The sequence below is a fragment of the Rhinopithecus roxellana genome, chromosome 16, assembly GCF_007565055.1.
Source record: "Rhinopithecus roxellana isolate Shanxi Qingling chromosome 16, ASM756505v1, whole genome shotgun sequence".
Classification (NCBI taxonomy): Eukaryota; Metazoa; Chordata; class Mammalia; order Primates; family Cercopithecidae; genus Rhinopithecus; species Rhinopithecus roxellana.
Genome location: NC_044564.1, coordinates 32,061,179 through 32,074,117, shown reverse-complemented (window position 1 = coordinate 32,074,117; position 12,939 = coordinate 32,061,179). Strand labels below are relative to the sequence as shown.

At 41.2% G+C, this 12,939-nt stretch overlaps 1 protein-coding gene across 3 annotated transcripts in view; it reads left to right on the top strand.

Annotated features, from left to right (window-relative positions):
* FRMD3 (FERM domain containing 3) overlaps positions 1–12,939 on the top strand; it is a 305,527-nt gene that overhangs the window by 219,833 nt on the left and 72,755 nt on the right. For all 3 annotated transcript variants that reach the window (XM_010384033.2, XM_010384032.2, XM_030920311.1), the window contains one exon: positions 1,563–1,686. In XM_010384033.2, the coding sequence (XP_010382335.1) occupies positions 1,563–1,686 (124 nt within the window). The remainder of the gene's footprint in view (positions 1–1,562; positions 1,687–12,939) is intronic.

The window sequence follows — 12,939 nt, the reverse complement described above, 5'->3', positions numbered from 1 at the left end:
CAAAGATTTATGCCGAATGGGGTGGCCAAGTATACATATTCAACAGGTTATAGTAGGAGCTATGAATATTCACAAAAGGAAGGCACAGGCATGCATAGTAGGCTAGCACATAAGCAACATGCATCCCATGTTCACTTTTGGGTGGAGACTTAACATTTAAACGTATTATCATTAGGGCCTATACATCAAAAGGTGAAGCAGAGGACACAAACGCCCTCTATGCACAGCCTCCATAGACTGGCTAGAACCACTTTGTGGTCAGTGGTCTCTTACCAAGAAGGAATGCTGGTCAGTTGCTGTCTCAAAACCACAAAAGGGAGGGGCAGCATCGGCGACTGGTTGATATCAGTGGTGCAATCTTTCACAGGGTGGGCTTCTGTTTAACCCTTGGTGTAGGAAACCTAATAGCAATTAATGAAGGAGGGAGTATAATGAGGTCCGACCTCATCATGTATGGGAACTCAGTTTTTAAGAGTTCTCTGGGGCTGCTTGTCCAAGTGGGGGCAATGTTCAGTCTGTTAAGGGGCTTAGGATTTTATTTTCATTTCTTGTTAGAATCCAGCAACAACTTTAATTTGGCATGCTCTTCTGTTTTAGATGTATACTCCTTAATTTCAAGAGCAATCAATTTGCTTTTAAGTGCAATCCCACTGGGTTCCTTCTTGTTGTGATTTTTTTAATGAATAAGCCACACCTGCATAAGCCTCAGAGCAGGCAGTTCCAGTCAGGGAATTCCTGGATGCAGAGGATATTAGCTGTGAATGGAACCCCAACGAATGTCCACTGGTTTCCATCCAGAGGTGGTACCACCTCCTATCTTGGGGAGCACTTGGAAATACTGGGGCAGGGGCATTAAATTTTTTAAAAATTTAAAACATTTTAAATCAAACATTATATATATTTATGGTATACAACCTGATGTTTTGAAATATGTGTGCATTGTGGAATGGCTAAACCGAACTTTACATATGCATTACCTCATATACTTATCATTTGTTTCTGTGTTGAGAACAATTAAAAGCTACCCTCTCAGGGCTTTTTAAGTATACAGTATGTTGTTTCTAACTATAGTCTCCATGTTGTACAATGCTCTCTTGAATGTATTCCTTCTATCTAACTGAAATCCTGTATTCTTTGACTAACTTCTGGGAGAGAGCAGCTTTGATGGTCACAGTGCCTGGGTATGCTGCTAACATCTAGTACCTGGAAGGTAGAGGTACTAAATGTCCTACAGTTCCTTGGAAAATCTGAAATAATAAAATTATTTAGCCCCCAAAATGCCAATGGTGTCCTCACTGAAAAACAGTGATTTAAATCCTTTATTATACTGATAAAGAAGGTGAGACCCAGAGAAGATTCTCAAGATCCCAAGCTCACACAGCTCGATCTGAACTGGAATATGACCCTCTAGACACTCAGACTTTCTCTGGGTACAGATACATATTTTTGGGTGAGCTTATTCCAGCCTCTTCTTTTGGATGGCAGGAGGCATTCCATATGCACCCTGCTCATGTTATTGTTTTTAATCTTTCTCTTTCTCTTTATTTTTTCACTCATTACAGCTGAGCTTGGTGATTACGATCCTGATGAGCATCCTGAGAATTACATCAGTGAGTTTGAGATTTTCCCCAAGCAGTCGCAGAAGCTGGAAAGAAAAATAGTGGAAATTCATAAAAACGAACTCAGGTAATCTGGGTAGACATTTGTGAAAATGATAAAGGTGAGAAAATATTCTTACTGCAGGGAATGTGGAAATCACATTGTGAAGGAGGAATATATATAATGTATGGGTAGGCCGTTTTGGATGGCAGCGCAATTTTTCTGGACACTGTCAAGGACACCCTGGTGTCCTCCTTCAATAACAATCTCAACAGTGTGGAGTCCCATGAGTGGCTATTTGTGAACCATCAGTAGTTATTAGAGCCATATGTTTTCTTACACATATGGATTTCTAAGCACCCTGAGCTTCTGAAAGTGGAATCTAAGGTAAATAAGTAAACCTTTCTGATTTGAGTTTTGTATTGTCTTTTTCCCACCTGTGGCCATAGCTGGACGCATTGACTCCAAGTAGAGTAGAACCCATTGGCAAGATTCCCTTTGCTGAGCTGCTCTCAAGATGACAGATTTAGTGTCTGATCCTCTTTTTCTTACCCGCGATGCTTCGATGATAGCCGCACAGTAGCAGTGGTAGGAGTAGCAAAATTGCATACAGTATTCACCATGTTCCCACACCGTTCTAAGCACTTTGCACATTTTAACTCGTTTAATCTTCACAGTAACATAGGAGATAGGTTATTGGTTATTCCCATATTACAGATGAGGGAATTGAGGCCCAGAGAGGTTAAACAACTTACCCAAGGTCACACAACTAGTAAGTATCAGAGCTGGGATTTGAATTCCGGCAGCCTTAGTCTAGAGTCTGAGCCTTTATGCACTCTGTGATGCTTACACTCTCCATGGGCTGCTGGGAATAAAATGAAGTGTGTGTAGGGATCATTGCCAACTTGGAATTCAGGTAACTCAAGTAGTCTAGTCTGTAACTAGAATTTAGATACTGTGCAAACTACAGGAAAAAAAATCATTTTGGTAATAGCAAGCATGGGCAGTGTTATGACAAGTGTTGGTAAAAAACGGCAAGAACTGAGATGCTTCCATGTTCTGGGCCTCTGGTAAGTATAAAGAAAATTGCATCACTGGATTATGCATTCTGGAACAGACGACTGTTCCCGTGTGAGGTAATTGTTCAAGCTCCCTCCTTTATGCAGGCGCGCCCCCTACTGGTGAGTCTGGGAAGCGTATACGTGAGGGCATTCAAGGTGGCAGCTTACTTCAGCTGGGAAAATATGACGCTTAGTCTTAGAGATAAAGATGTTTAGACATCAAAACATTGTACCTCTTTCAGAAAGCAACATGCCATCTATGTGGGTAATTTTAGAGTATTGTCTCCTAAAGCCTTGTTGAAGATACATGAAATTCTCACCACTCTTTTGCTATTTTGGAGACAAATGTACTAGAGGTAGAAATAAAGTTCCGATATTTTTGTGGAGGGGTTTGTGGCAGAGCAGTGTTCTGGGGAGTATAGGGTGAGAATCCCTGGATGAAGGAGTTGCAGCCACTGTTTGAACTGATAGGAGATGGAATGGAAAGGTTTTCTATGCCCTGAATTTGCAGGGTCTCTAATGCTTAGAACCTATGTTAATAATACACATTTATTGAGCATTTACTTACTAGATGCCAAAACATTGTGCTAAGAGCTTTAAGTGCATTATCCCACTCAGTTCTCCCAAACTCTATTAGATGGATGCTATTGTTCTTTCTAGCGTGGGATGAGGAAAGTACAAGCTGAAGTGGTTAAAGGACTTGTGCTGAGTAAATAGTGGAGTCAGGACTTGACCCTTGGGTTACCTGGTTCAAGGTATGCCCATGCTCTTCTCCCTTTGTTGAGCATTGCAAGGGAATCAGGCAGTCGGGTAGATGTTTCATGGTGATCACCATGTCAACAGTGCTTGAGGATGGAGAACCAGGGCAGGAGGGCCGGCTAGTAATTTCTGGTGTTCAGACATGTAATGTGAAGGACCTGAAAAAGAATAGGAGTAAAGGAAATGGAAAGAAGAGAGTCATGAGAGGCGTTGCAGCCAGACTTGGTGATCCACAATTTCATGAGAAAATGAGTGAATCAAAGAAGATTCCAGGTTGTTCTATTAACATTCAGAAAGCTGTAGCTTGGACCCTGGGCCAGCAACTGGGCTTGTGGAGATCCCTGGAAGTAGCCATCATGCACTCAGGGAAGACAGGGGGTCATCGGTCTGTCACACTTTATAAATCTTGGAAGTAAGTTCCGTGGTTTGATCAAAGCTACTGTTCTGTGGCACATGTGGTCCTGCACATTTGTAACATCCATTAAGCCTTTGTGAAGAGGTCAGAGTTGTATGCCTGAAGGATGAACCTGTCAGGAATCATATCGCATTGCAACGACAGCTTCAGGAGGTATTTCCCTGTATATTTTTGCTCATTGTCTCTAAGTAGTCCTGCATGTCATTCAGCATCAGTGCAGCAGAGAGATACTTTTGGTTTGGAGGGTAAGACAAGAAGAGCAGAAGAGGCTGACAGTGAAGAGGGAGAGGAGCTTTCTTGCGTCTGATGGGAAACTGAAGGTGCTCTGGGGGTGCCACCACCCCTTCACACACAGGTCAAGAAAGTGTTATCTGTCTTGTGTAAGGAATTGGGCCTTGGATTACTCTGCAAACTTGACCATGCCAGGAAGGAATCATGGATGGAGGAGACCTGTGCTTGGCTGCACCAAGACTTGGCCATCCTGCTCGCCAGTGTCACCACAACACCCATGACCCTCCCACATAGCTAGGGATAGTGTGTGGCCATCGAACTGCTGTTCTGAAGATGTCCTGAGAGGATTCCAGCTGGCCTTTTTTGGGGTTTGAGGGACCCAATAAATAACCTCCTTCTTCCTGCCTGCTTTCTGAATCAGCTGAGAAATAAAACACAATAGGTGCTCAAATATTAGCAGAAATGATAATTTACAGTGAGATCAACATCTTTACCCTAGGAGGGAGTAAATTGACTAGGATTATTCTGCTCCTATGATCTCTGAGAAAGGAACAAAAGCTTCCATTCTTGGCAGAAAATTAATAAGAGAGAAAGAAGAAATTTCCTCTGTGGGAGGCTACACATTGTTTGAAGGTGGGACCAAGATGGCCTGATAGATAGGCATGAATAACAGAGTTCTTTGGGAGATGGAGGGGGGGAGAGAGAGAGAGAGAGAGAAAGAGAGAGAGAGAGAGAGAGATACTTTTTGAGAGAGAGAGAGAGAGAGAGAGAGAGAGAGAGAGAGAGAGAGAGACTTTTCCTTGGAGTTTTGAGAAGACCAAGATGTTAAGAAGAATTTTCATGAACTAAATTAAATTGATGACTGAAGCTAAAAGTTCATGCTTGGATCAATGTTTCTTCTTCTGAGTCCTTCACTGTACTGGCGGAGGTAAGGTAGGTAGAAGTCACAGTTTTGCAAATACAGTTGCATATTCTCGTTATTGATCATCTCTATATAGGTCAAGATCAGTTAGACTATTCTGAGGAAACAAACCCCCAACGCTCAGTGGCTTAGAGTAAGAAAGCCTTCTTCTTTACTCTGTTCTGTGCCCACCAGAGGCCAGCTGGGGAGCTGTGCCCACCATTGTCACTCAGGGAAGTCAAAAGCTTGGATTTGCCAGATGTTGAGCCACAAGGAAAAGAGCTCTGGAAGGTCATGCTTCATTTCGGAAGTGATTCTTATCACTTCTACTTACAACTCTCTGATCAGGACCTGTCCCAGGATCTTACCCAGGATCAAGGAAATACAGTTCTGTGGTGTTCAGAAAGTAATAGGAGCTGGAAACAGGGGGCATACAGCCCTTAATGGCCCTCACAACCTCATTGACTAATAGAGTTGTTTTTCTTTTTTTAATAGACTTTATTTTTTAAAAGAGATGTTTAGGTTTACAGCAAAATTGAAAGGAAGGCACAGAGATTTCCTCTATACCCCTGTCCCACACATGCATAGCCTTCCTCATTATCAATATCCCTCCTAGAGTGGTACATATATTACAACTGATGAGCCTGCATTGTTACATTATAATCACCCATAGTTGATAGTTTACGTTAGAGTTCACTCTTGGTGTACACTCTGTGGGTTTGATGAATATATAATATCATTCCATTGCAATACCAATAGCATTATGGTATTATACAGAGTAGTTTCCCTGTCCTAAAAGTCATCCCTTCTTCTCCCCTAACCCCTGGCAACCACTGATCTTTTTAGTGTCTCTATAGTTTTTGCCTTACCCGGAATGTCACAGTTGGAATCATACAATGTGCAGCCTTTTCAGGTTGGCTTCTTTCACTCAGTAATATGCATTTAAGTTTCCTCCATGTCTTTTCTTGGTTTGAGAGCTCATTTCCTTTTGGCACAAAATAATATTCCATTGTCTGTATGTATCATAGTTTATCCATTCACCTGCCGAAAGGCATCTTGGTTGCTTCCAAGTTTGAGCAGTTGTGAATAAGGCTGCTATAAATAACTGTGTGTAGGTTTTTGTGTAGACATAAATTTTCAGCTCATTTGGGTAAATACCAAACACCATGATTGCTCTATCATATGGTAAGAGTATGTTTAGTTTTATAAGAAACCACCACTACACTGTTTTCCAAAGTGGCTGCAGCATTTTGCATACCCACCAGCAGTGAATGAGAGTTCCTGTTGCTCCACATCCTTGCCAACATTTGGTGGTGTTAGTGTTCTGGATTTTGGTCATTCTAATAGATGTTTCATTTAGAAACATCTAATAGAGTTTCATTTAGAAAGATTTTTACAGAGGCATCTTTGGGCCTTTTAATATCATGTGAACTAGATGATATGGAGATGTGTCACTTACATAACCCACTGAGCTGAATGATTCTTCTAGGTAAGGGCTAGTTAAATATTTTTGACTTTCTGGGTCATATGGTCTCTAGTGCAGTGACTCAGCTCTGTTTTGGTAGAGCAAAAGCAGATATAGACAATTCATAAATGAGTGGGCCATGATTCAATAAAACTTTATTGATAACACAGGTGGCAGGCCACATTTGGCCTATGGGTCCTAGCTTGCTGACTCCTGTTCTAAACACATGGCAGAGCAGGTATGGAATAAATTTCTACTTCACTGTCCTGCCTCTATAGAAAATTTTAAGTTATCAGGAGCCACAGTTGTTTGTAAAACTATATGTGAAAAATAATCTCTTGTAATTTTCAGACTTTAAGCTTGGTGTGCAGAGATGAGGTCTTACCTGGGACTGCTTTAGAAACAGGTTATTCCTCCCTCTAGAGCCCTCTGGTGGCTGGAGGAAGCCATTGCTGCAACCCCTGAGGTCTTGATGGTCCTGTGTTTCTTTTTGTTTGTTTGTTTGTTTTTTGAGACGGAGTTTCGCTCTTGTTGCCAGGGCTGGAGTGCAATGGCGTGATCTTGGTTCACTGCAACCTCCGCCTCCTGGGTTCAAGCAATTCTCCTGGCTCAGCCTCCGGAGTAGCTGGGACTTCAGGCATGCGCCACCATGCCAGGCTAATTTTGTATTTTTAGTACAGACGGGGTTTCTCAATGTTGGTCAGGCTGGTCTCGAACTCCCAACCTCAGGTGATCCGCCAGCGTCTGCCTCCCAAAGTGCTGGGATTACAGGCGTGAGCCACCATGCTTGGCTGGTCCTCTGTTCTTTTTGTCCCTCTTGGTTTCTGTTTTCCACAGCTTTAATCAAAGCCACCTGGGGTAAGAGGAAATACCCATTCCATTAGTCCTGAGGGTGCTCAGAGGGGGATGAAGATCAAGAATACGATTGCTTTTACCATAAAGAACCCTGATAGACTTTGCTGAAGGTATTTCCTAGAGTTTCTGCTTAGCTAGTCTTTTCTTCCTGTCATCACCAGTTCATCAGGTTTGTCATTAGAGACAGAGACATTTGCATTAACTTCAGTCATAGGCCATCAGCTTTTAAATATTCAAAAGGCTCAATTGGCAGTAAGGCAGTTTTGATGAAGTATATTCCTTGCCCTTAAAGAGCAGGAAAATCATCCAACTAGCCACGCTATAATGATCCAGGGCAGTGAGGTTTGTGCTGGAAGCAAGAATGACACAGTGTGTTTTTTAAACAGAGTAATTCTCTCTATTTCTTAAAGGTTATATTCTCTGTAAATCATGAGCCATGGCTATAGTTTTAAAAAATGGAGTTATCATTTTAAAAGCGTCTAGCTTTCTAGAAATAAATACCCTGACGTGAAAAATATCCTCTACCTTTGCTTCTGATGAATAGATCACAAGGGCCCTCTTAAGAAATGTTTTTGTCAGTTTTGAGAAGTGTGTTTATTGTGTAAAAAGAAGACAAGAAATGCATGTCTAGTTATTTTACAACCCCAATCTTTCTTAAAATGCATTTTCTCTTTGTCATTGCTCTCTGTCCCTGTATCATTTCCCTTCCCAAGTCCGTTCCAAACTCATAGAATCTCTCTCCCTGGTAGATTATCCAATAAATTTGCATTTTTGTTGCTATTTGATATAGCACCTTTCTTAGGAAGGGGGAAGATGGGATGATTTGGGATCAAATGCGTTCACTGTAAAAATGAAGTCCTTGCATTTTGTGGCCTGGAGTAAAGGACATTTCTAGGGAGGGATGGGCTGGGGCAAGTGATGTGCACATCCAAGCCATTAATTTTTTTATACAGGTGAAATCTAACCACCATGACCTTAAGGGGGAAAAAGCAATGTTACCAAAGTGCAATGTGGCCGTGAAGAAGAAGAGAGGGGTCATATTATTGAAAGTGGGCATCAGACATCACTTAATACATTCTCTGATTGTATCTCACATGTGATTCTAACTTACGTGTAGAGCTAAAGATTCTTGGAACTTTCAATGAGACTATAGCAGTGTATTTATCCAGAGGATATTTATCCATCCTTCTATCCATTTATGTTTCATCCATACTTCCATGCATCTTTCCATCCATCCATTCATACAACAAATATTTATTGAAGGGCGGCTTTTTGTGGGGCACTGTAGTAGTGTGGGATGGCCTAGCCCAGATTTTCAGCCATTTCATCCCCAAGCTGGGCTCTCCTTCATCATCCACACTCCCCCACGACCTCATGGTTTGAAAGATTTTATCTACAAAATAATTCATGAAGCAACAATTAATTTGCCTCTTAATTTTTATTAATCAAAGACAATTTTGACTACGATTTAGCGCCTTCGACTATCAAGAGGTCACTAGCCAACAGCAAAGAAATTTGACAGCCAACTTCTATTCTTAAGGGATCTTTGGAGTCCAAAGCAGGAGTTATAAAATGACAGTCCTTGGACTACACTGTGACCCAGATGTATGTAGTCTGAGCCAAATAATAGCTCTAAAAAATGGAACCAGTTGCCATAAAGTTCTGGCTTTAGTTGTGACTGGGGTTTTGGTCACATGGCTCCCTAACTTTCGTGTGGTAACACTCAGCAGCAGTGCCTCTTTAAAAGAATCCTTTGTCTCTGAATTGCCACCATCCCTGCTCTGCCAATTTACCTTCTCCTTCCATTGAGTTTGCAGCCACCATTTTTTTTTTAACAGATAAGGAAACAGAGTTCTGAGAAATTAACTTATCCAAGGCTACACAATTATGAAGCAATAGAACTTGACCTGAAATCTGAGTTTCCGTACATTGTGTGCTAATATGTTTCTAAGTTGCTGCTCTCCTGTAAGCCTTGTCCCTGCATGGCCCCAGGGTGTTACCACTGTCTCCTTCTTAGCATGGCAGCTATCCAAATTTGCAGCATTTTATCTAATGCTCTGCATAAAGATGACTCCTAAAGGATTTGCAAGAGATAATGTCCCTCTCTAAGTAAAATATTGGAAATGACAGACTAGGAACTCTCATTTCCTTTCTATTTAGGATGTAGAAAGGCATGAGATATTGATCTCTCCTAACATCAAAATAGCACCAACAAGCTGGCTGAATTACAGAATCATGTTTTTTGAACCCATCTGAGAGCTGAAGATGCAAATAGACCTAAATGTATTAAAATCCAAAATGTCCTTCTTAGGAGAGTGGAGACCCATAGCTGCTTTCACTTCCGGTGGAGTGACAGGAAGAGGAGGATTACACCCTAGATCAGGGCTAAGGGCAACTAGGCAAACCTTTAACCAGCACGAGAGCTGAGTGAAATCCCCCAGAAGCACCCCAGACCTTCAGCCCCGGTTGGGGAAGCCCTTGCTGATGGCAGGAGACAGGATGACAGAGAGGAGCAAGGTCTTCTAAAGTCCAGAGAGCCAGGGATGAGAATGAAGAGCAAAGGACTCTCTCTCCAGTCCACATTCCACAGGAATGCTATAAAACATAGAGAGCTCCCTGCAGTCTCTGAGCGCTAAAGTCCCAAGCCCTGCTGAAGGGCAAGTCTTGAGAACACTCCCAAACATTTGAAGCCAGTGGTGTGGAAAATCTTTTATTCCGACAAAGCTAAATCTAAGTAAAGTTGCAACCAAGTTGCAGCAAAATGTAATCTAAACCAAGTTGAGAATTCTGTTTTTCAGAAGTAGAAGACCGTTATATTGATCTTCTACACCATTACGTTGGTCTTCTGCCCATGACTTTAATTCTAGAGCTCCTAGGCTCAGATGGGTCAGAGGGAGTCAGAAGCACCCCCTTCCCTGCCAACTGTGTTCCAAGCAGTCCAGCTCATTGCTGGCAAGATCTACATCTTATTCCACAATTAATGTCCACTAATAATTGGCATTTATTCCTGGGGTGCTATCTGGTTTTGTACTCTATGTAATGGTATGCTAAAGGAGGATCAATAAAAGGGGGATTGTTCCTTTTTGTCTAAAAGCACTCAGAACTGGCAGAAGGGAGACATACAGCTAAATACACAATTACTTGACCTCATCTAATATATTAGAAAAGCCTATCTTTGGAGAATTGTTAGCTCTTTGAAAAGAATTCAACTAATCACTGGTCTTTACCTTTAAATGTCTCATTAGAGACACTATTAATCTGAGTGGAACATTTCCTGGTGCAATATTTGAAGGATAGAAAATCATTATTTTCCATTATCAGAGTTTTTGCCAGAAACAGATGCCCAGTGGGAGGTTCAAGGAAAAAAACCCCAACCTTTCTATTTAATTGATCTTAGTATCTTCCCGAAAAAAATGGATCATTAAATGGTTTCTTTCTTGGTGAGTCTGGGCCTCAGGAGTCTCCAGTCCTATCAGGGTCCCTGCCTTTTCTCCTTTGGTTTTGATCTTTTTGCCTTCTCTGAGCATTTGTAGTTAGCCTTTCCCTGTGTATGACTTTTTCAATTAAGTCTTTTAAATGCTTAGCCAGTAGAGATCTGAGGTTAAACCCAAAGCAAATGATGCTGACTTGAGAATTATTTTAAAGATGGGCCTTTGCTTTGTGGTAAATATCTCGGCATCCTGCTTGACATTCCCCTCAGCACAGTATTTCTGACTTCAGCCATATGTAGGGCTAGCAAGGGAACACATGGTAATCTGAGGGCAAGGACAGAACATACTATGTGCTAGGCGCTAGTCTGACTGGTTCACATCTGTTACCTGGCTTAATCTTTGCAACAATTCTTGGAGGTAGGTACTCTTTTTACAGAAACACCTTCATTTTTTAGCGTCAAATAGACATGGCTTCCTGTGGTTTCATGTTCCTGTGTACTGGACCCAGATCAGGGTTCAGAAAACAGTTTTCTATACCGGGTCAACTAGCAAATATTTTAGGCTTTGTAGAACATATAGTCTTCATTGCAACTACTACTGTTGCAACATGACAACATGTATAGACAACATGCAGATAAGTGGGTGTGGCGATGTTCCAATAAAACTTTATTTATGGACACTGAAATTTGAATGTCATGTAATTGTCATGAGTCACGAAATATTATTCTTTTGATTTATTGAAACTGTGTAAGAATGTAAAACCCATTCTTAGTTTGAGGGCTGTACAAAATCAGGTGGCAGATAGTCCAGATTTGACCTGGAGGTTTTAGTTTCAGGTTAAAATGGATATATCACTATTCTCTAATCAGATCTGAGTATCAGTCACCTGGAATGAATTGCCTTATCATTGATAAGTTACAATGTTTAGAATTTGAAAAAGTTGCAATTTAAATGAATTTTTTAGGTAGGTTGCAGTGGCTCACCCCTGTAATCTTTGCACTTTGGGAGGCTGAGGTGGGGGGATCACTTGAGCCCAAGGGTTCCAGACCAGCTTGGGCAACATGGTGAAATCCCATCTCTACAAAAAATAAAAAACTTAGACAGATATGGTGGCATGCTCTTGTAGTCCTAGCTATAGGAGGCTGAGGTGGGAGGATCACTTGAGTCCGGGGGGTGGAGTGAGCTGAGAGCACATCATTGCACTCCTAGGCGATGGGGTGAGACCCTGTCTCAAATAAACAAATTAAATAAATAAATAAATTTAAAAATAGATTTAGCAAGTATAAGTGCCATTTTGTTACATAGATATATTGCATAGTGGTGAAGTGTGGGCTGTTTGTGTAACCATCACTGGAATAGTGTACATTGTACCCATGAAGTAATTTCTCATCCCTCACTCCCTCCCACTCTCTCACCCTCTGAGTCTCCAGTGTCTACTATTTCACACTCCATGTCCATGTGACACATTATTTAGCTTCCAGTTATCAATGAGAAGATGTAGTATTTGACTTCCTATTTCTGTGTTATTAATGGCCTCTAGTTCCATTTGCCTTGCTTTTTTAAAACATAAGAGGTGGATAGGAATCATGTCATTTTATGCCATGGCATGCAGGAGAGCAGGCAGATGGCTCTTGACCATAAGATATTGGTGATGGTGACGACGTTGGCACCAGCCCTGACAAGCACTTTAGAACCAGGTCAACTTGCATTTTCATCCTGCATTTGCCCATACATGGCTAGTGAGGGCAAATGCAGGATGCAAATGCAAATTGACTATGAGCAATAACCTTGAGCAAGTTATTTTTCTCTTTGGATATCAGAACTCTCATCCACAAAATGAAGGTAAAGATTCTAACTTTCTGAATGATAAGTAAAAATATGTATATGCTTGTCAATATAAAAAATGTTATGCTGCTTGCAACTGCAGAGTTTAGTACAAGATAGCTCTGCATATGTATCTATTATCCTCCTGATCAATACCCTTTAGTCTGGGGGTCCTTTTGGACTGCATAATATTTCATCCAATGATTTCTTTATTAAAAAAGCAGAAATTGTACGTCTTCTCATCATTACAAAATGTCTAATCTGTAAAAGAGCATTTGCAGAGTGTATACAATATTTGTATGATTTAAAGAATAATTGAAAAAACATCCATGATCCCCTGGCATTGTTTGTGAATGAGAACATCACCAGCTGTTCTGAAGTCTCCTATGTGCCCCTCC